At 42.0% G+C, this 23,711-nt stretch overlaps 1 protein-coding gene across 4 annotated transcripts in view; it reads left to right on the top strand.

The window, feature by feature from the left end:
- FYB1 (FYN binding protein 1) overlaps positions 1-23,711 on the top strand; it is a 179,158-nt gene that overhangs the window by 97,238 nt on the left and 58,209 nt on the right. For all 4 annotated transcript variants that reach the window (XM_062211987.1, XM_062211986.1, XM_062211989.1 and 1 more), the window contains exon 3: positions 21,730-21,886. In XM_062211987.1, coding sequence (XP_062067971.1) covers positions 21,730-21,886 — 157 coding nt within the window. The remainder of the gene's footprint in view (positions 1-21,729; positions 21,887-23,711) is intronic.

Raw genomic sequence — 23,711 nt, 5'->3', positions numbered from 1 at the left:
CTTTTTGATCGGTTGTGTATTTATACTTATCACTTTACCAAGTGCGCTGGCATTGGTACCTGCCTCCTTGGTAAGATTGATTTGAAATCCCCTGGGACATTTCTAGTTCCACCATTGGAGGTAAGTCCAAGTGAGCATGTGCCAACCTATATATCTCCTCCCTCTCTTATTCCCACTCCTATGTTTAACATAGATCACTTTTCTGTTAATTTTAAACGCCTAAGAATGATTGTGCATTGATTACAAGGTTCAACCAGTGGTCTTATGTAGAACAAACAGAGCAACAACAACCACAACAACAAAAATACTAAAAGGAATAAAATAGTAAGTTGTTCCTCAAATGTCTAGACAAGGGCTGATCCTGTCATTGTCTCTCATAGTGTCCATTTCACTTCAATGGGTATCATTTTAGATGCTCGTTTAGTTGCCATCAATCAGGGAAAACATATGATATTTGTCCCTTTTGGACTGGCTTATTTCACTCAGCATGATGTTTTCCAGATTCCTCCATTTTGTTGCAAATGACCGGATTCATTGTTTTTTACTGCTGTATAGTGTTCCATAGAGTACATATCCCATAGCTTCTTTATCCAGTCATCCATTGATGGACATTTAGGTTGATTCCATGTCTTAGCTATTGTGAATTGAGCTGCAATAAATATTGAGGTGCAAATAGCTCTTTTTTTCTCCCCTTTAATTCCATTTGGGTAAATTCCAAGGAGTGGGATGGCTGGGTCCTGTGGTAGTGCTATATTCAGGTTTCTGAGGACTCTCCACACTGTCTTCCATAGTGGCTTTACCAGTTTGCATTCCCACCAACAGTGGATTAGTGTCCCTTTTTCCCCACATCCTTGCCAGCATCTGTTGTTGGTTGATTTCTGTATGTAAGCCAATCTAACTGGGGTGAGGTGAAACCTCATTGTGGTTTTGATCTGCATTTCCCTGATGGCTAGGGATCCTGAGCATTTTTTCATGTGTCTGTTGGCCATTTGGATTTCCTCTTTTGAAAAATGTCTGTTAAGGTCCTTGCCCATTTTTTTATTGGGTTGTTTGTTTTGATTCTGTGGTGTTTTTTGATCATTTTATAGATTCTAGTTGTTAATCCTTTATCTGTTGTGTAGTTTGCAAATAACGTCTCCCATTCTGTTGGTTGCCTCTTTACTTTCCAGACTGTTTCCTTTGCTGTAAAGAAACTCTTCAATTTGAGGTAATCCCATTTGTTTATTTTATCTTTGATTACCCGTGCCTCTGGGGTCTTCTCCAGGAATTCTTCGCCTGTTCCAATATGTTGAAGGGTTTCCCCTATGTTCTCAATTAGTTTCATGGTGTCGTGGCGCATCTCTAGTTCTTTGATCCATGTTGAGTGGATTTTTGTATAAGGTGTAAGGTAGGGGTCTTGCTTCATACTTCAACATGTGGACATCCAGTTTTCCCAGCACCAATTGTTGAAGAGGCTGTCCTTGTTCCAAGGGTTGGTTTTAGGTCCTTTGTCAAATATGAGTTGGTTATAGATGTTTGGATTGATCTCTGGTGTTTCTATTCTGTTCCATTGGTCTATCCATCTGTTTTTGTACCAGTACCAGGCTGTTTTGATTATAACTGCCCTGTAGTATGTCTTGAAATCTGGAATTGTGATGCCTCCAGCCTTGTTTTTATTGTAAAGAATTGCTTTAGCTATTCTCCGTCTCCTGTTTCTCCATATGAATTTCAGCATCGTTTTTTCTAGGTCTTTGAAGAATGACTTTGGTATTTTGAAAAGAAAATTATCCAAATGCACAATCTATTTTGCCTAAATTTTCCTTCACTAAGGAATCCGTAATAAGGAATTAACTAATGTTTACAGAGTTTCTGTTGAGAGCTTGTGATAGGAACTATTGTTCACAAATGTAATTTTCATGACATTGTAAAGTAAGACTTTTATCTTTTTTTTTTTAAGATTTATTTATTTATTTGAAGGAAGGGTTATGGAGAGGCAGAGAGAGAGAGAGAGAGAGAGGTCTTCTATCCACTGGTTCACTCCCCAGATGGCCACAACAGCTGGAGCTGAACCAATCTGAAGCCAGGAGCTAGGAACTTCCCCCAGGTCTCCTACGTGGGTGCAGGGGCCCAAGCACTTGGGCCATCTTCCGCTGCTTTCCCAGGCCACAGCAGAGAGCTGGAGTGGAAATAGGGCAGCCAGGACTTGAACCAGCACCCATATGGGATGCAGGCAATGGCTTTACCCACTACACCACAGCGCTGGCTCCAAGACTTTCATAATTTTACACATTATGATGAACCCAGAAAGATCAGGTGGTTGTATTGATGAAATTGAGACTATTCCAGTGATTTAGAGTGTATGAGGAGCCAGGACTTCAGCAAAGCCACATTGCTAAAGCCTCCCAGGAGGACAATTTGACTATGGCAATGTAAAAAATATGCTAAGTCGTCCTCATCTCAGCTGTTCTAGGGAACTACTCCCACATTCACACAGAGGAGCAAGCAAGTGGGTGTTCATCACAGCACTGCTCCTAGTCAAAGGAACAAAGACTAAACAAACTAAGGAATATGCAGAACACTCCGACACAGTTCCAAAGAGGAGATAAGGCCACTTTATGCAGCACGGTATTCAGCATACAGAGCTGCTGAGATTTTTAATCAGGTGTGTCTAGACACCTCCATAGGTGAGTAAATGCACAGTGAAGGTTCTGCAGAGACAAACAGTGGTTACCTCTGGCAGAAAGAAGGGAGAAGTATGGGGGATCATGTGAAATTCTAGTTTATGGGTGTCAGAATGTTTTCCAGAAGCGAGTCATATTATATATATATAATTAAAAATGCTTATTTTGTTTTTTAAAAAGAAAGCGGAATGAGCTTGTCTAAGATCACATTTCTAGTAGGAACATGGCTCCCAGATCATCCGATTTCAAAACCCATGCTCTTTCTGCACTGTTTCTCTAAGGCTTTTATACGTGGGAACTTCAAGAAGTACATGGAAAATGTTCTCATCACAAAGAAATGACAAATGAGTCTATAAATAACCTAAATATCTTAGAGTTGACCATTATACAGTGCATACTCATACAGGTATGAAAACATCACACTGTGCCCCAGAAATATGCACTGTTTTTATTTAAAATATTTCAAAAAGTATCTGTCACAAACTAATAAAGGTCAAGCATCCTTAATCCAAAAATGTGAAATCCAGAATGCTCCAAAATCCAAAAGTTTTTGAGCACTGAAATAATGCCACAAGCAGAAAATTTCACACGTGCATTCATGTGATGACGCACAAGTCAAAATGAAGACACACCAAAAATATTATATAAAATTTCCTGCAGGCTATGTGTATAAGGTGCATATGGAACATAAACAAATGTGTTTATACTTGGGTTCCATATCCAAGATATTTCATTATATATATGCAAATAGTCCAAAATCTGAAAAAAATAAAAATAAAAATTTGAAACACTTCTGCTCCCAAGTAGTTTGAGTAAAGTTTATCCAACCCCTATAGCCACCAAAATATGTCTTGTTTGGTGTACAGAATGTCTTGTTTGTCTGTTTTATTGGTTTGTTTTCTTACTAGTTGTTGATATCAGAAAATTAGAATATTTCATTAAAAAACCTAGACTTATTCTTCACATACTTAAAGTGACCTGGAGCCCACAGTGATCACTCCATTGGGACAGGGCGTTAATCTCACACTCACTACAGGCACACAGCCCAGCCCAGGGCTAAACACATGTGCCTGCCTGGGGTTAGAGCCTGTGCTTTAATTGTCTCTCGCTCTTTGCCCCTAGCCCTGAGGCTGGGATACTGCCTCTGTGGCACCAGTGTTTGTCCGCTCCTTTGCCCATACGTGTCCTCATCCTGGGCTCTATTGACAGTATCCTTAAAGGATTCCTTCACACTGATTTACTCAAAGCATTCTCCAGTCCCTCACCAAGCAACACAGTGCATCTAAGAGGTTTCTTTTATATATATATATATATATATATATATATATATATATATATATATATATGTATTTCGACAGAGAGAGAGAGAGAGAGAGAGAGAGATGAAGAGCCAGAGAGAGCCAGAGAGAGAATGGTCCACTCCCCAAATGCCCAGGATCCAGGAACTCAAAGCAGGTCTCTCACATGGGTGGCAGGGACCCAACTACTTGAGCCTCTGTGCTGCCTCCAAAGGTGTGCATTAGCAGTGACACGGAATCTGGAGCAGAGCTGGGACTCTCGCTGAGGCCCTCCCATGTGTTAGGAGAGCATCCCCGCTGGCTCCTTCGCTGCTATGCCAAATGCCCAGCTCGGAGGACGATTCTAGAACTTTGAGAAGGTGCCAGTGCTTTTCTTAAATACACTTTCTTAATACACTTTCAAAGCAACTTTTAGCACTAGAAGAAAAGAAATTCAGTTACTGTCTTATGTCCAAACATGTTCTCTCTTAGAGCCGGAAAGAGATACCCTGGGCTCCAAGAGTACCTGACAAAAAACTTGTCTTCTATACCAACGTTTTTCCTTTCCAAAGTAATGCTTAACATTCTCAACAACAACAACAAAAAAATCAACAACCTGTCAAGTTATTGCCTAATTTGAATTTCATGTTGTTTTAGGAAGTGAAAACGAGTAAAATTATTAATGAAAACATTTTACATGTGATGATTATATATAATTGAACAGTCAACAAAGTTGTTGGAGAAGTGGACTTTTGAGAGTTAAAAACAGTATTCAGAGACCCTGAGTGATAACGGCAGGTCCGAGAAGGGGGGAGTTCAATGCAGTGATCAAAGCCTCTCCACGTTTGCTTTCCTCCCACTGATCACTGGGTTTGTTTTGATCTCTGCCTCTTCACCTCTAATTTCTCCCCTGATTATCTCCCCTGATTATCTATGCAAACACTGATGTTTCAGTATTACTTTTTTTCCCCACTTTGATGGACTGTTCTAAATTGGCCAACATTTCTTGGCAGGCTTGCTTTCAAAGCAAAAGCTCTCTTACAAATATAGTTACAATGCTTTGTTTTCAACTGAATTGGCTTTCAAAATTTCCCATCCACTCTGGTTCACAAATTCTTTGAAGATAAGGGCAGACAACTTTGAAATAGATGCAAGGGAAAATTCCCTAAGACCAGAAGTATGTAACCCTGAGGTTCCAGGTACTCACCCTGGAGCATTTTTCTTATTTTAATTTTTAACTTATTTTGTTTGTTTGAAAGGCTGAGAAACAGAGGAAGAGGGACAGAGAGACAGAGAGAGATCTTCCAGCGCTGATTCACTCCCCAAATACCTGTATCAGCTGTGGCTGTGCCAGGCCAAAGCTGGTACTCAATCTGGGTCTCCCATCTGGGTGGGTGGCAGGGGCCCAGGCACTTGAGCTGTCACCTGCTGCCTCCCAGGATTTATAGTAGAAGGAAACCAGAGTCAGCAGCCAGAACTGGGTATCAAAGTCAGGCACTCCAGTATGGGACGTGGGTATCTGCTAGCCTAAATGCCAACCCCTAGTAATGCTTTTTTACCCATCAAAAATATTAAGACCAAAAAGTTGATAGCACACCATGTTTGTGAGGTTATGGTGAAACAGGCATTCTCCTTTGCAAAGAAATGCATGAATCGGGGGCTGGCGCCATGGCACACTAGGTTAATCCTCCGCCTGTGGCGCTGGCATCCCATATGGGCCCCGGTTCTAGTCCCGGCTGCTCCTCTTCCAGTCCAGCTCTCTGCTGTGGTCCGAGAAGGCAGTGGAGGATGGCCCAAGTCCTTGGGCCCCTGCACCTGCATGGGAGACCAGGAGGAAGCACCTGGCTCCTGGTTTTGGGTTGGCACAGCTCCTACTGTTGCGGCCACTTGGGGAGTGAACCAACCAAGGGAAAACCCTTCTCTCTCTCTCTCACTGTCTGTAACTCTGCCTGTCAAATAAATAAATAAAATCTTTAAAAATAAAAAAGAAAAGAAATGCATGAATCTAAAATCTCACTAAATGGCATTATTTACCAAAATGTTTTAATGCTCAATTCTATTGATCTAGTAATTCCACACTCTAGGAATTTATCTTATAGGTATATTTATACTTGTATTCAAAGACATAAATACAACAAGAATTTTATAACTATAATTCCTTCAAATATTAAAAGATATTTAAAAATAAGTAATATCTAGCATTCCTCAAAAGGCTAAACATGGAATTCAAATTCCTCTCTTGACATGCCCCAGAGAAATGTAAACATACATGCATACGAAGACTTGTACAGAAATGTTCATGGGAGCATTCTTTGTAATAGCTGAAGAATGGAAGCAAGTTAAATGCCCAGCTGCTGAAGACTGGATAAGTAACTGTGGTCTGTCCTTACACTGGATGTAATTCAGCCTTGAATCCTACCTGCTACACCATGACCAAACTTCACAGACAACAAAGCAAAAGAAGCCTGTCACAGACAACCTCATGGGTCTGTTAAGAAGAAACATCTGTAGTAAGCAAATCTATAGAAACTGAAAATAGATAACTAATTACCTAACGCAGTGGGGGGAAGGGATGAGAATAGATTTCTTTGGGGCATGACGCATACATTTTGAAATTAGATTATAGGGCTGGTTACACAAATGTAAATGTATTAGTACCATGGAGTTAAATACTTTAAGCCAGTTTATTTATATAAATAATATCCTGGGATGGGCATTGTGGTGCAGCAAGTTGAGATGCCCCTCGGGACACCTGGAGCTCATGTAGAAGTGCCTGGTTCGGGTACCAGCTGCTCAGGGCTTCCAGTCCAGCTTCCTGCCGCAGCTCCTGGGAGGCGCAGACAGTAGTGACCCAGTACTTAGATTCCTGCCACCCTTGTGGGAGACCCAGACGGAGTTCCCATCTCCTGCCTTCTGCCTGGCCCAGCTCTAGCTGCTGTGGGCATTTGGGTAGTACACCAGCTGGTGAAAGATGTTTGTTTCACTCTGCCTTTGAAATAATAAATGAATCTTTAACATTAAATAAACAAAATCCCACTGAAGTTTTTTTTTAAAGATTTACTTATTTATTTTTGAAAGATAGAGCTACAGAGGGAGGGCGAGAGAGACAAAGAGATCTTTCATCTGCTGGTTCACTCCCCAAATGGCCACAGTGGCTAGAGCTGAGCCAATCCAAAGCCAGGAGCCAAGAGCTTTTCTGGGTCTTCCATGTAGGTGCCAGCCAGGCGCTTCTTCTGGGTCTCCCACACAGGTGCAGGGGCCCAAGCACTCGGGCCATCTTCCACTGCTTTCCCAGGCACATTAGCAGGGAGCTGGATTGGAGGTGGAGCAGCCAGAACTTGAACCAGTGCCCATATGGGATGCTGGCACCGCAGCAGCCGGCCTAACCTGCTATTGCCACAGCACAGGCCTCCCCTCCCCCCCCATAAAGTGTTTTAAATAACCTAAATATCCAGCAATAATGAGACTGGTTAAAGAAACTGTGGTAAATCCATGTAATGGAGGAGTCCAAGTTCATGAAACACAGATTGCTGAATTTGTGCCAATACAGAATGCTCTCTTTTTAAAACCGAGAAAGCAAAGGACACAAAATGTGTGTACAAAATGGCTGCACCCTATTTGCATGAAAAAAGTGCATCGAGTTCATTTCTTGAGAGACACAGAAAGACCTGGTGATGATATTGTCCTAGAAGATGGGGACTGGGAGGTGGACTAGAGGTGACATTCCCTTGTCAGCATGCCCTCCATTTTCTGAAATGTCTTAATGTGTGTGTATTGTGCAACTTGTCTTTTTGAATTAGTTTCTTTTACTAAAAGGCAAAAACAATTCAAATTAGTAAAACATTAAATACCCTGCTATATGTGATAAATGCAAAATGTTGTGACGCACACGCAGATGCCAACTGTGTATTTCTGCTATTAGAAGTTTCCTGTTTAGGGGGAAAATGGATACATAAATGGGGAAGGTAGTCTATGAAGAGCTTAAAGAAAATAAAAATGGGGTAAGAAAGCACATGCGAGTACTCTGCAGATGGCGGCCTCTCTAACTACATGAGGCCATGTGGCAGTAACACAAAGAACAGCAGGACGGCCACACTTCACAAGGTCACGGAGCTGTTCAGAGGCTTGCGTTCTGCAGAATGGTCAGGCCTGTGGCACTTAGCATATTGTTTGGGGCACAAGTGGAAATTGGGAGAATTTTTTGTACAAATGATTGAAATATGAGTGCTTGCCTCATGATGCGGTGGGTTGAGCTGCTACCTGTGATGCTGGCAACCCATGTGGGCACCAGTTTGAGTCCCAGCTGCTCCATTGCTGATCCAGCTCCCTGCAAATGCACCTGAGAAAGCAGTGGAACGTGGCTCGAGTGCTTGGACTCCTGCCACCCACATGGAAGACCTGGATGGAGCCCCAGCTCCTGGATTCAGAGTCGCTCAGCCCTGACTATTGCAGCCATCTTGGGACTGAATCAACAGGTGGAAGCTCTCTCTGTCTCCCTCTCCCTCTCCTCCTTGTCCACCTTCCTTTCTCTTCTTCTCCCTATCCACTTTTCAAATAATTTTGCTTTTAAAATGATTGGAATATGATGACCCTTGGCTCTCTGCACAGCCCGTCCCATGCGGAATGTCCTGTACTATGTTCTAGGGCAATTCAGAAGTAGCACTGAAAAGCTACTGTGTGCTGGGCAGGTGCACATATTGTTTCCAAATCTCATAGCCACTTAGAGTTAGGAGTTGGTAGTCCTATTTTAGTGGGCTGGGAATTTAAAACCCAGAACAAAATAAATTGCTCAGTATCCTGTAGCTAACGCTGGATGGGAGTGACTCCAGCCCAAGAATTCTTTCTATCAACTCAGATCTTTACGTTGGAAACTGCTTCTGTTGTGTTTAGGAGACAGGAATGTCAAAGGAGTATTTGGTTGTTTAAGTACCTACTGGAGTGGATTTAGGGATTTATAGTTAAACTGTGGGTGGTGAGTGTTCATGCTAACTATAAAGTCACTGATTGACATGCCCGTATCCAACCAGAGTGCCTGAGTTCGATTCCTAGTTCTCGCCCCCAGTCCAGTCCCAGCTTCTTGCCAGTGCAAGTGCTGGGAAGCAGTGGATGATGGCACAAGTAACTGTGCCCTTGAAATAGGTGGACTGAATTCCTGGCTCCCAGCTTCAGCTCGGTCTTGTGCTGACTATTGTGGGCATTTGGGGAGTGAACCAGATGATAGGAGGCCTCTCTCTCTTATTCCATGTGTTTCTCTCTGCCTCTCAAATTAATTAATTAACTAAATTAAACTTTGGATTCTTGGTCCATTCTAAGATTGTCAAACAGAACCAGGACAGACTGGTTTTGAGGACAAGGTTAGTTTTTGTTTCTGTTTTTAGAGCTGAGGCAGATAGATTGCCTTGTATCAATGATGCACTTGAATTAAATATTAGATAAGAAGAATAGGACCATTTATTTAAACCCACAACATGTCAGGTGCCTCTGTAAAGCGAATGTTTCTAACCGTTTCACAGACAAGAAAACAGAGACATGGAGAAGTCTAGCAACTCATTCAAGTTCCCATGTTGAGTAAGAAAAAAATGGAAAGTGAACATACGAGTGATAGCATCTTAATACAAATCCAAGCCTCTCTATCCCAGAACGCTTTCATTCCTAACTCTGCCAAGAGGCCACCCAAGCACAATAAAGATAGAGAAGTGTAAAATACAGTCTTTTGTTCCCAGAAGTGTGGCTATAAAGGGGGGATGCAAGATCAATTGGCATCTGGAGTGAGTGGTGAGGTCAGAAAGGCTACGATGTCTGTAGCGCAGAAGAGATCAGAGCATATTTACGATGGAACTTGCATCTAAAGATAAAACACACTGTGCAGAGCACACGGCAAGAGCTTAATGCTTCTTGCTGATGCACGTGAAGACATCAATAGTTAATGGAACAGCCTATATAAGAAGTAGGCCCTGATGAGAACCCAGGGCAGTTAGTAAAGAGGGATGATGTTAACAAAGAGAAATGATATTTTCCTAGGGTGGAGGAAATAAGGGAGAACAAGATCTAGGGAGATGATAAGTTAGGATGAAGAGTGTGGAGATGATCAGGTGGGTGCGCCCCATGTTCTTAGAAGAAAAGGTGGGGTTATTGCTGGTGAATGAAGAAGGCAAGGATGCGGTCTGGAAGTGGGGTGAGGTTAGAAACAACCATCGTGGCAGCTGTTCTGTGGTCTCAGTGAAACAGGGTCCTAAGAAACCGTAAATTAGTCAGATGTGAATCAGTGTGCGTGGTCATGCAACAGTAAGAGGTGGAGTGTCTGCCTGGATTACTTTACAAGCAGTGCAGAGCACATCAGTCAGACTCTGGAATTGCCACAGCATTGCTAGTTTTCTTCCTGTTGGTTTGGGAAATGCTAGCTGCCTATTCCAGCCAAGTTGCCAGTTCATTGACTAAATTCTGGAGCAGATATTTAACAATTGCCAAGTAAATCAGTGATGGATTCACATCAATGACTTCCACATTTCTCAAGTTGAAATAACTTAGAATTGCCTTTATTTGTGGGAGCCCCCATCCTTGTTTGATCACTTTTACCTTAAACCAATGCTTTAGACTTTTAAAGATGTTTTCACACATATTAACTCATTTAATTCATAAAAACTCTGTGAAGGGACTGAGTATATATTACTCCCCATTTTACTGACAGGTAAACAAAAATATATGGAGGATAACTAATTGTCCCATGACAAATAGGAGATAGAACTCATGGCAAAAATTAAAGTTTTCTCATGCCTAGCCCAATTCCTTTTAAAAAAAATATTTATTTGAGGTTGGCGCCATGGCTCACTTAGCTAATCCTCCGCCTGCAGCGCCAGCACCCGGGTTCTAGTCCTGGTTGGGGTGCCAGGTACTAGTCCTGGTTGTTCCTCTTCCAGACCAGCTCTCTGCTGTGGCCCGGGAAGGCAGTGGAGGATGGCCCTAGTGCTTTGGTCCCTTCACCCGCATGGGAGACCAGGAGAAGCACCTGGCTCCTGGCTTTGGATCGGCGTAGCGCACCAGCCGTAATAACCATTTGGGGGGGGTGAACCAACGGAAAGAAGACCTTTCTCTCTGTCTCTCTCTCACTGTCTATCACTCTCTCTCTCTGTCTGTCTCTCTCACTGTCTAACATATATATATAGCCAGGCAGACAGAGAAATAGACCAAGCTTCCATATGCTGGTTTATTCCCTAGAGGTCCAAGCCAGGAGCCTGGAATTCAGTCCAGATCTTCCATGTGGTTTGCAGGATCCCAAATACTTGAGCCATCACCTGCTGTCTCCCTGGTCAGCATTAGCAAGAAGCTAGAGTCAGGAGCTAGAACTTGAAATTGAACTCAGGTACTCTCTTACCGGCTAGGCCAAATGCTCACTCTTATCTAGCCCAACTTTAAGACATCCCAACAAAATCACTGCTGATCTAAGGTCAAACTTTTATGGGAATTGGGGAAAATATTTTTTGTAGAGAAATCCATAGATTTAAAAAGAAATTGAGAGCCAGATATTCCTTAGACCCCTTGGACAAGAAGCTACCTTCTTAATTGAAAACCACACGTACCAGAATCTCTGGGATAGATTTCCTGAGTCTTCATACATCTTTTTGTTGCAAGAGTATTGTGATAATATCTAAAACTACTATTTAGGTTGGCAGAGAGATCAAAAATGCAGTTTGTGGAATAACACAATTTGCATTTCCTGTCAGTGTGCTGGCACCAGCCCGTGTGGTGGGCTTCTCTCCTCGTCCCCACCTCTTCTCTGTCTCCCGATTTCCTTTTTCTGTTTATGGAGTTTTAGATCGTGACCAAATCTGATAACTTTGAGCAGCCTGAGCTTCAGTGCACTTGGAACCAGCCTTCAGGGCAGCTCTGTGAGTCACAGAGGGCCTCTCCCAGGCATTTCCTGCTGGTGAAATGGCCCTGCGGCTCCACCCACCTGGGTGTGCCGAGCAGGAACTTGTGACTTAGGCAAGGTCTCTTTGGAACTGAAAACTTTGAATCAGGAGTTATTTTTATGTCCTAGGAGGTTTTCCTCTTTCCCTTTCACTCTCAGCCTCTCCCATTTTTTCGGTTATTGCATATTCTTCCGCAACACAGAGTCCGTCTCCTTTACTTTTGCTCAGCTTCCACTTGACTTACAAAATGCCCATATCTCCTTCTTGAAGCTTTGGGCACCTGCTAAAATGCCTGGAGCCCAGTTCCTTCGTCTATCCTGGGCTGGGACTGGGTAGTAGCTTGCAAATTCACCTGATGGGCGCACGGGCAGTGAGCTATCCTGCATGACCAGCCCACGGGCTCTGACCCCTTCTATGGGTCCTTATCTCTGTGCATTCCTGTCCATCTTTGAGGAAGGAATTCCAGCTGATCTCTTCCATTCCAGCACTTTCAAGCCACAGACGGCCTAGGCATTGCCCCCTGAGGCTTGGGTGATAAGAGCCACGGGGGAGCAGAGTTTTAGGTGTCATCTCCCAAGTGTTGCGTCCCTAATTCTTGATACCAACTGAAGTCTCAGCTTGTGCTGTTCTTGTATTTTACTTCTCCTAAGTCCTTCAATGGCTTTGTATTCAAATCCTGTGACTCTAATTCTCGGGAGTTTTTTTCACTGCCAGCCCACAACAGTGTCTTCTTTGAGAGCCCATTTCTCACTAAGCTCCTGGATGTCTACATTCCTACTCCCTGGTTTCCAAAATCCAATTTTAAGGCATCATAAATTTAGCATCCAAAACATCCACACATGTGAACTTTACAGTCTCTTAAGCCACTTCTGCCCTACATTAAACTGAAAAATTCTGATAAAATCACATTAAAAGGAAAGATATGAATCAAAAAACCTGGACTTCCACCCAGATCTTAGGGAAATTTATTTATGTATTTAACAAGATTTGTTTATTTATTTGAAAGAGAGAGGAGAGGGGTCTTCTTCCATCTACTAGTTCACCCCCCCAGAGGACCACAACATCCAGAGCTGAGCCAGGCTGAAGCCAGGATCCAGGTGCTTCATCCAGGTCTCTCATGTGGGTGGCAGGAACCCAAGCACTTGGGTTGTCTGCAGCTTCTGTTTCCTGGCCATTTTCAAGGAGCTGGATCGAAATGGAGCAGCTGAGATACAGAATGACACCTATGCAGATCCCAGTGTTGTAGACAGTGACTTTACCAGCTACGCCACAATGCCAGCCCTGGGAAATTTATTAATGTGTCTATTTCAACTTACCGATAATTTCCATGTCATTGTCTTAAGCAGCAGCAGCAGATGGTCAAAAGGGCATAAACATCAGGCGAAACTAACTGGGGTGAAAAATGTGGCTAAGTTTGAACCCTACCTCTATTGCTTATTAACTCTGGGAACTTTCTTAACCATCAAGTGGAAACTAGATGGCAACATTTACCCCACAGGGTTGCTATAGGTGATAAATAAGTTTGCATATGTAAAATGCCTAGTATGGCATCTAGCAGAAATTAAGTGATTAATTAATGTTACTTAATATTATTACTATACAAAGCCTCCTAAAGGCTCCTTGTTTCTATTTCTTCTTTACTCATTCTACTGTTGTTCAGTACTCATCCCCTTCCTGCACTGGAAAAAAAAAATACATTCACTTTCTTAAAAAGTATTTATTTCATTTATTCTAAAGGCAAGTTACAGAGAGAGGTAGAGAGAGAGACAGAGAGGGAGGCAGAGAGAGGTCTTCCTTCTGCTGGTTCACTCCCCAAATGCCTGCAATGGCCAGAACTGAGTGAATCCGAAGCCAGAGCCAGGAGCCTCGAGCTTCCTCCGGGTCTCCCACGTGGGTGCAGGGGCCCAAGGACTTGGGCCATCCTCTGCTGCCTTCCCAGGTGCATTAGCAGGGAGCTGGGTCGGGAGTGGAGCAGCCTGGACTTGAACCAGTGCCCATATTGGGTGCCGGCACTGTAGGCTGGGGCTTTAACCGGCTGTGCCACAGTGCCAGCCCCTGTACATTCACTTTTGAAAATCCCACTATTACTAATTATATGTTAGCATTTGAGACTGTAGAGTTGATCAGATTATTTTAAGGTAAACTACTTATTTTTCCCAAGAAAAACTAAGATGCTTTTCCTCTGAATTATTTTGTATACACACAAATATGTTCCTTGTGATAATGGAAAGCGACCATAGATCTTGCAAGGCAAAATATTTTACCACTACCTTATTCATATGACCCAGGAAAACTTTGGCATCTATTCCCCTAGTTTGTTCATAAACAAGACATTTAAAGCAATTTGGGTGCCCATTAAGTCTTTGAAATTATATGTTACAATTTTCCAAAGACAGTTTCATTACATCCCAGAAGTCCCTTTCCATCTGTCAGCCCTGCTGTCCTCTGGCTTTGCTGCACCATCAGGTAAACGCTGCCCTGCAGGGGACAACGTGGCTGCCAGTCACTCAAGGAAGCCCCTTCTACTTCCAAGTCCGGTGGCAAAGCCAGCACATCCCTCTATGGCTTGCTCAAGTTATTATGACTGAGGACAGGGGAAGGAGATGCCAGGTAAACTGAAGGGGGGGGGGGGGTCCCACACAATGGCCTCATCAGAAAGTCTCCTTAGCCTATGAAAAGGCACAAAGGCACAGGAGTTCCAAAGTGTTGTCACTGTTTCCAAAGGAAAGGCCTCACCTTTTCCCAAGCTGTGTCTGTGACTTCTCACCTCCAGGCCTTAGAGTATTCTCAGATGGGAATGCCTCCTGTTGGTCAGAATCTTTTCCAGGAAAATATAAGCCACAAGTGGCTAACATTTTTCTTCCACTAGGATAATGGTTTATTAATACCCGCTCATAGAGGCTTATTCTTTCAAATCACATATGGATCTACCAAACCATATTATTTATACATGAACAAGCTGTCTTTTTCACTTGAAAAATTCACTAGGATTTTTAATGTTTATAATCAAAGAGACATTTCAAATCAGAAAGCAGTAGCTTATTGGACAATTAGTTCTGGAACATTTGGTAAACATTAGGAACAACAAGCATAAAATTAGATCCCTACCTCACACCACACTCCACATCAATTACTACTAGTTTAAAGAGTTAAATATAGGCCGGCGCCGTGGCTCAACAGGCTAATCCTCCGCCTTGCGGCGCCGGCACACCGGGTTCTAGTCCCGGTCGGGGCACCGATCCTATCCCGGTTGCCCCTCTTCCAGGCCAGCTCTCTGCTGTGGCCAGGGAGTGCAGTGGAGGATGGCCCAAGTGTTTGGGCTCTGCACCCCATGGGAGACCAGGAGAAGCACCTGGCTCCTGCCATCGGAACAGCGCGGTGCGCCGGCCGCAGCGCGCTACCGCGGCGGCCATTGGAGGGTGAACCAACGGCAAAAGGAAGACCTTTCTCTCTGTCTCTCTCTCACTGTCCACTCTGCCTGTCAAAAAAATAAAAAAAAAAAAAAAAAAGAGTTAAATATAAAAAATGAAGCCATAGAGAGGTAGGAGAAAATATAAGATTAATAATTATCTGTTCTCAGGGTGGGAAAGGCCTTACTAAACATAATTCTAGTAGTAAATATTACACACTTAAGGACTGGCTAATTAGAGAAAAATTGAGAAGTCCTATATATCAAACAATTTTTAATTTTGCTTATGACAAAAATTTACTGAGCAAACTTTTTAATACAAATATCAAGAGTTGGAAATTCTTTTAATTTAATTTACTTATTTTATTTATTTGAAAGGCAGAGAGATAAATGGGCAAGGAAAGAGCTCTCATTCCCTAGTTCAGTCTCCCAAATGCCTGCAACAGCTGGGGGTGGACCAGTCTGAAGCCAGGCAACTGGAACCCAATCTAGGACTCTCACAAGGGAGCAAGGACCCGTCTAGTTGGGCCACCACCTGCTGCTTCCAGGATGCACAGTCACAGGGAGCCAGAGTCAAGCAGAGCTGGCACTTGAGCCCAGGCAGTCTAATGTGTGATGCGGACATGCTAAGCACTGCCCTAGCTGCTATGCCAAATGCCCACCCACAGAATTTTTTGTCAGACTTACAGGGGAACTAATTCTCTCTGCCTCAGATCCCCAAAATTAGATGCAAAAGAGAAAAAGAGCTATTCTCATGAGAATTGCACTTCGTAGGATGTCATAAGTTAGGAGAGCAGGGCCTCAACAATTTTTGAAACTTCAAGAAAAAAAAAACACTTAGGTGGTGGGGAGACAGAGGAAGAGTGGAGGAAATTTTTTTAGCATTTACCATAAGTTAAAAAAAAAAAACTTTGGGAAAAGGGAGAAATAGCAAAAAGGAATTAGGAAAATTTTTATGTCATATGGTGTATAAAACCCTGGCATTCCTCCTCTGAAGAATTTTATAGTACCGTGCTATATTTTCTTCAAAGGTGTTGAAGATAGATTTTATTGGTTGCAGTATTTCTTTTTATTTTATTTTATTTATTTATTTTTTTTTGACAGGCAGAGTGAGACAGAGAGAGAGAGACAGAGAGAAAGGTCTTCCTTTTTTCCATTGGTTCACCCCACAAATGGCCACTATGCTGCGGCTGGCGCGCCACACTGATCCGAAGCCAGGAGCCAGGTGCTTCCTCCTGGTCTCCTATGCGGGTGCAGGGGCCCAAGCACTTGGGCCATCCTCCACTGCACTCCCTGGCCACAGCAGAGAGCTGGACTGGAAGAGGGGCAACCAGGACAGAATCCGGCGCCCCAACCAGGACTAGAACCCGGTGTGCCGGCACCGCAGGCGGAGGATTAGCCAAGTGAGCCGCAGCGCCGGCCAGTATTTTTTTTAATGTATGGACAGGAGACAGGCAGAAGCAGCAGCCAAAGCATATTGTTTCTCCATGTGAAAAACAAAAAGATCTTTAATAAAGAGATGTTCTACACCAATAAGGAAAAGCAAATACTGTTTAAAATATAGGCAAAGGATTTGAATAATGCAATTAAAAAGGAAAAAGATTATAAAGATAAAAAAAGTTCTCATTAGCTCTCAAAGGCATGTAAAATTAAAACAAAATATCATTCAAGATGGTATCTCTGTCTTCTCAAAAATTCACCCCAAATCAAGGAAGATATGCTATTTAACATGCCTCAGTCTACAGTATAATGTATACAATCAGAAAGTGAATGGAGAGGTGGAAGAGGGGAAGAAGTTCAAAGTAGGTAGGTGAGTTACACAGATGAGTAATTCTATTCACTATTATTTAGCCAAAAGAACCCAGTAATTCTTTAAGTGCCAGCAACAATATGCTGGAAAATGTTTAACAGCTAATTCTCCGGGAAAAAAACCATATGTGCATTTGCATGTATGAATGCAATGCACACGTACATATGTGTAATAAATGATATTGATATGAAGAACTGAAGTATATAATATACAAGTAATAATAAAATACACATTTTATATACACATTGTATATATATATTTCACATTGTTAGTGAAAATTCCATATAGCCAACCATTGCTTTTTGCCAACTTCTTGTATCTGGTACTCAAACTAGTTTCAGAGGCAAGTGTTGTGGCATAATGGGTGATTAAGCTGCGGCGGGGGGATGCTGCATCCTGTATCAGAGTGCCTGGGACCAAGTTCAGCCTCCACTTCTGATCCAGTTTCCTGCTGATGCACACCCTGGGAGGCAGCAGATGATTTCTCAAGTACTTGGGTCCCTGCCAACCACATGGGAGACCCAGATAGAGTCCCTGGCTCTTGGCTTTGGCCTGGCCCAGCCTTTGCTTTTGTGGGTATTCAGAAAGTGAACCAGTAGATGGAAGATTCTCTCTCTCTCTCTCTCTGTCTCTTTGTTGCCCTGCCTTTCAAATAAATAAATGAGCAAATGAGCCAAGGATACATTTTAAGTGCTCAAATTTTTTGAATAAAACTGTACTTAAGAATAACAATGAATATAATGCCAACTTGAGTATTGATTGATATTTTCATTTATGTGAACAAGTAAGCAAATATGAAATGATAAAGATACATGTCAGGACCTTCTGCATTTGGCAGTGATGTGAGTGACTATTTTGTTGAATTGGATCATAGTTGACAAATACAGGAAAACCATTTCCTCAATTTTTTGTACTGTTCACAATGTAATCACTACACAAATGACACGCTTTCAAGTTCAATCTGCGTGATTAGCTTTTTCTCCATGTTCTGAACTCTAACAATCAATAAAGTGATGAATCAAAGCCCAGGTATACAGTATTTCCAATTTCCTTGAAGTAAATACCTCCCCCCATCCAAGTTCAATCTGCCACAGTGAGATTACTGAATGCAGACTTGGAAAGAAATGCCGAAAGTATTCAGTTATATCATCTTTCTACCATTCATTGCATTCCTCACAGAATGTTACAAATATCTAGCTTATATTCAGTTAATTACCTTCTATCTCTCCAAATCCATATACATAGAAAATTTTGTCTGTTTGTTCCTGTTGTGTTGCTGGTGCCTAGAACGGAGCTTAACATACAAGTATTCATGGATTTGAAAAAACTTTTGCACCAAAATGAATTCATCTTTTAATTCCATTGTCCACATTTTTAAGTATCCTCATACACACAGAGTAGACACTCAATAAAATTTGTTGAATGAAAAATAAAACATTGAGCATACTGTGTGTCAGACACTGTCCTGAGTGTTTTATGTAGGTTAAGTCCTAAGTCCTCGTTGCAGCCCCATGAGGTAGCCCTACTACTATCTCCATTTTATAGATGAAACCAGACAGGAGCGGATCCAAATCAGCAGGTAAGTTTTGGTGCCAGGGTTCAAACGCAGGCACTCTGGCTCCACACTCTTCATCACAGTGCATTCTGTCAGTCCATCAGAGCCCTGACGCTGGCCAAGAGAAATGAGGGTGGTGCTGGAGAACTGAGAAGCAACCACGGCAAGCGGACAGACACGATCTACTGCTACTGACAGGTTGAATGCTATAGAAAAAGGAGAATGGCATTTTACAGAACCACTGAACACTGTGAGAAGAGAAAGTTCCAAACGAAATTCTTTGCAAATCACAAAACGAGGCAATTATTAACTCCAGGAAAACCATAACTTGAATGATAAATAAAATGTAATCATAGTACAGTATTTGACTCAGCAAAGAACAGTGTTTACATAGTCATGGTGAAAGCAATGGTGGCAGATTTCATCGAAAATAGTCTCACCGTGTTGGAAGTAGGAGAAAGCAAAAATAGACATTTAAAAAACAGAAAGTCAAGAATCTTTTTAAAAATCATGAATCAAACTTTAGCCATACCCATGCAGTGATAGAAATATTGTGGTAAATGCAAAAGAAGCATCTAAAATGTTAGAAGTCATTACCTCCAATAGGGAGAATGGAATGCTTTGTTGTTGTTGTTGTTGTTGTGTTATTTGGCATTATCTGACTTGTTCATTCCAGAACATGTATTTCTTAACAAAAAATGTAATGAAATCAGTAGAGTAGAATTTTTTTCACAATATTGTCAAAGATCCGGAGATGACGCCACCACTGTTGACAGAAACATGTGAGAATGGGCACTGTGGGTGCCAACTGATGAAGCTGTCTGCTAGTGTCTCAGGAAAATAGTTTGATATTTTGTTTCTAATGCCATAACAATTCTATGTAAGTGAGCATTTTTACTTATGGGAATTTGTACTGAAAAAAAAAAAAAACCTTTAAAGATAGGTCCAAAGATTTTCCCATGTTTTTATTAAAACAGAAAATGAAAAGTAATAACACAAACATACAGTACAGAGGCCCTATTTTTTTAGTCCTGGTGACTATATAAAGAGAAACTGAGACGGAAATTAAGGAAGGAAGGAAGCAAGAGCAATTACTTATTTTCATTTTATTTGAAAGGCAGAGAAACATAAAGAGGTATCTCGTTTGCTGCTTTACTTACCAAATGCCCACAACAGCCACAACAGGGCTAGGCCGGGCTGATGAAGCCAGGAGCCTGGAATTCCATCCGGATCTTCCACGTGGGTGCAGGGACCCCAGTACTTGAGCCATCACCTGCTGCCTTTCAAGGTGTGTGCACAGGTAGAAGCTGGATAGGGAGCAAAGCAGTGGAAACTCAAACTACTCACTCCTACCAAGGCTGTGGGACCCTAAGCAGTGACTTACCTGCTGAGCCAAATGCCTGCCCAGAAAGAGCAATTACTAAAAACCCCATTATACTTACGGAAACATATTTGTTCATGTTGTGAAAAAACTAAAAAGGTGGCAGCAAATAGCAAAATGGTCATATTTTTCCCCCTCCCATAAAAGTGTATGTTTGTACAAATTTTTCTAAAATACCTACAACTCAGGGCTGGATGATGGGATTATGAGTGAATACTTATTTGGTATGTTCATCTTCACACTATCTTCTTTTTTTATGCTTATTTTATTTATTCAAAAGAGTTACAGAGAGAGGGAGAGCCAGAGAGAGGGGTCTTCCATCCACTGGTTCACTCCCCAAATGGCTGGAGCTGGGCCGATCTGAAGCCAGCAGCCGGGAGCTTCTTTCGGTCTCCCACATGAGTGCATGGGCCCAAGCACTTGGGCCATCTTCTACTGCTTTCCCAGGCCATAGCAGAGAGCTGGATCAGAAGTCGAGCAGCCAGGCCTTGAAACAGTACCCACATGGGGTGCCAACGCCACAGGCAGAGGCTTAACTTTCTAGGCCACAGCCCTGGCCCCTATATTATCTTCTACAAGGCACATGATATACTTGTAATATTTAATTTGTTTCAATGTTTAAAAATCACATCTCAAAAAAAAAAAAACCAGAACTTATTAAATATCCAAGGAAATCATTGAAAGCAAATAAAAGTGTGTAACCTATGAGAATAGATGAGACAGCTAAACTTCTTTGATCTAAAATAATGAGTCTAAGGAAAGATAATCTGTATGTGTAAGATCTTGAAGTTGATAGAGGTATAAAAGTGGGCATAGATTTGTTTACCAAATCTAGAATAATTGAAACTTATCTTTACAAAAATTGAGAAAAGGTAAGAGAAATGATTTTTCATAATGGGAATTAAAATAAAAAATTTATCTATTGCAAGAAATGCAACATACAAAATGTAATATCCAAGGACAGGTGATTTGGTGCAGTGGTAAAGATACCAAAAAGACAGCCTCACCTCTCCTGCTGACTCCAGCTTCCTGCTAGTGCTCACCCTGAAGACAGTGGTAGTGACTCAAGTCCTTGGGTTCCTGTCACCCACATGGGAAACCTGACATAAACTCTTGCTCCCAGCTTTGGCCTTGGACCAGCCATGGCTTTCGCAGGCATGTGGGGATTGAACCAGCTTATGGGAGCTCTATGTGTGTGTCTCTTTCTTTCTCTCAAATAAAGGAACAAAACATCTTTAATGCCATGTCCCATGATATTTAGAATATTATACTCTTAAATTTTTTAATTTATGTATTTAGTTATTTTATTTGAAAGACAAAAAGATCTCCCATCTACTAGATTGCTCCCCAGATGTCTGAAGCAGCCTGGCCAAAACCAGGAGCTGGAGTTTCAACCCAGGTCTCCCACGCCGGTGGCAGGGACCCCAGTCCTTCAGCCATTATCTGCTACCTCCTAGGAAGCTAATACATATCCAGGGAGCTAATACATACCCAGGGAGCGCAGCCAGGATTCAAACCAACACTGTGATTTGAGATGTAGGTATCCCAAGCTGTGTCTTAAACATTGTACCGACACCCGCTCCAGAATATTAAACTCTTTAAAGTATTCATTCGATTTGAGACACATTTCTTGCATTTTTTTAATTTAAGATCTGCACTTGGAATAGCTAGCTGTTATAATTTGGAAATTTTTCTTAATTCATGGTATTGTTTGCTTTCTTTCTTAGATGCCAACAAAGGCCAGACGCCTTACTCAACAGCGTCCCTGCCACCACCTCCACCATCCCATCCAACCAGCCAACCACCCTTGCCAGCATCTCACCCAACACAACCGCCAGTCCCAAGCCTACCTCCCAGAAACATTAAGCCTCCATTGGACCTAAAGTAAGCAAAGATGACCTTACCATTTCTGTGCCAGTTCCTTGCCATATTATGCGAACTATGCTTGACTGAGTGCTGCGAATCCATGAGGCCACCACGGTAGACAGCTGGCAGGGAGGAGAAGGGCTGCATAAGCAAGGCAGCTCTCATACTCTTGCTTACCTGTTTGACGTTGGGATTCCCCTTAAGGACTCACTTAAAGGAAATTCTCACTGCCTGTTAAAAAGCTCTAAAGTTTTCTTGAAGACGTGAATCACCACGTCCTCCACTATCACTATCACCACCACTGGTATCATTGTCACCACCACTATCAACACCACCTCTACCATTACCGTATTTCACCAACTGCCTATGATGTGCAGGCATTTTATTTCTGTAATCTCCATGACCTGATGGAGCAGGGAATAGTGCCATCATTTCACATATGAGGAAATAGAAACTTTACAGAGGCCAAATAACTTCTCCAAGATCACTCAATAGCGCAGAAATCTGAACCAGTGCCAGTCTGAGGACAAAGTAAGTGTGTAATTTAAACCACCATGAGAAATTGCCCCATTAAATAAAAAATATAGGTCTTTTATCATCCTTCAGTGTTTTTCAGTAAACTTTTAGGAAACTCTTGGCCTATTTGAAGCCTATTCTTGTTTACATTTTCTTAGATTGTACCCTAGAAATATCAGAACTGTATGGGTGCAATACATGCATTGTAGACATTCTAATTTATAATCCATGGTTGATCAGAGTAACTGGTTGAAGAAAAGGCAAGTAGAAGATTGGAATAACGTGAAATGTCATTTAAAAAAGAAATATTAGGACAAAGGCAAGCACAGATCCTGTGTTAAGACATACTAGATTTTGCATTTCCTCTTGTAGAATTTTTTCAACCTAATATTATATTTATTTATTTATTTTTATAATTAAGGATCTTTTTTTTTTTTTTGACAGGCAGAGTGGATAGTGAGAGAGAGAGACAGAGAGACAGAGAGAAAGGTCTTCCTTTTTGCCGTTGGTTCACCCTCCAATGGCCGCTGCGGCCAGTGCACCACGCTGATCCGAAGCCAGGAGCCAGGTGCTTCTCCTGGTCTCCCATGGGGTGCAGGGCCCAAGCACTTGGGCCATCCTCCACTGCCTTCCCAGGCCATAGCAGAGAGCTGGACTGGAAGAGGGGCAACTGGAACAGAATCCGGCGCCCCAACTGGGACTAGAACCCGGTGTGCCAGCGCCGCAAGGCAGAGGATTAGCCTGTTAAGCCACGCCACCGGCCCTAATATTATATTTATTTTTAAGATAACATTTTTAACTTACACTATAATCAAAGGCTTGATGGGTCTCCTAAATAGTTAAATTTTTTTTAAAAGTACAAAGCTCATAGTCCAACAGGAAAATAGGCAAGGGCTATACACAGTAATCAAATGAAAAAATGTTCCACTTCATTCATTTAAAGTAAATTTTAAAATAGTCACAAAATCACTAAACTGTAGTATGTAATAGTAGTATATAATTGCTATCAATTTGTTTGACAAAGACAATTCAGAGCTTGACAGAATACTATATTTGCAGTGCAACTGATGCACACAGGTATTTTTCATTTAGCTGGTTTTTTTTTTTTTTTAATGTAGCTCCTCAAATGGAGGGAGATTATGCAATATTTTTCTTTCCATGTCTGACTTATTTCACTCAACATGATGTCCTCCAGTTCCAGTCAGTGTTTTGCAAGTGATAAAATTATCTTCGTGTGTGTGTGTGTGTGTGTAAAACACATTTTCTTTATCCATTAATCTGAGACATCTTGATTGATTCCATATTTTGGCTATTGTAAACAGTGCTG

This window comes from Lepus europaeus, chromosome 15 (genome assembly GCF_033115175.1).
Source record: "Lepus europaeus isolate LE1 chromosome 15, mLepTim1.pri, whole genome shotgun sequence".
Taxonomy (NCBI): Eukaryota; Metazoa; Chordata; class Mammalia; order Lagomorpha; family Leporidae; genus Lepus; species Lepus europaeus.
The sequence above is the reverse complement of the archived record's forward strand: the minus strand, read 5'-3'. Positions and strand labels throughout refer to the sequence as shown.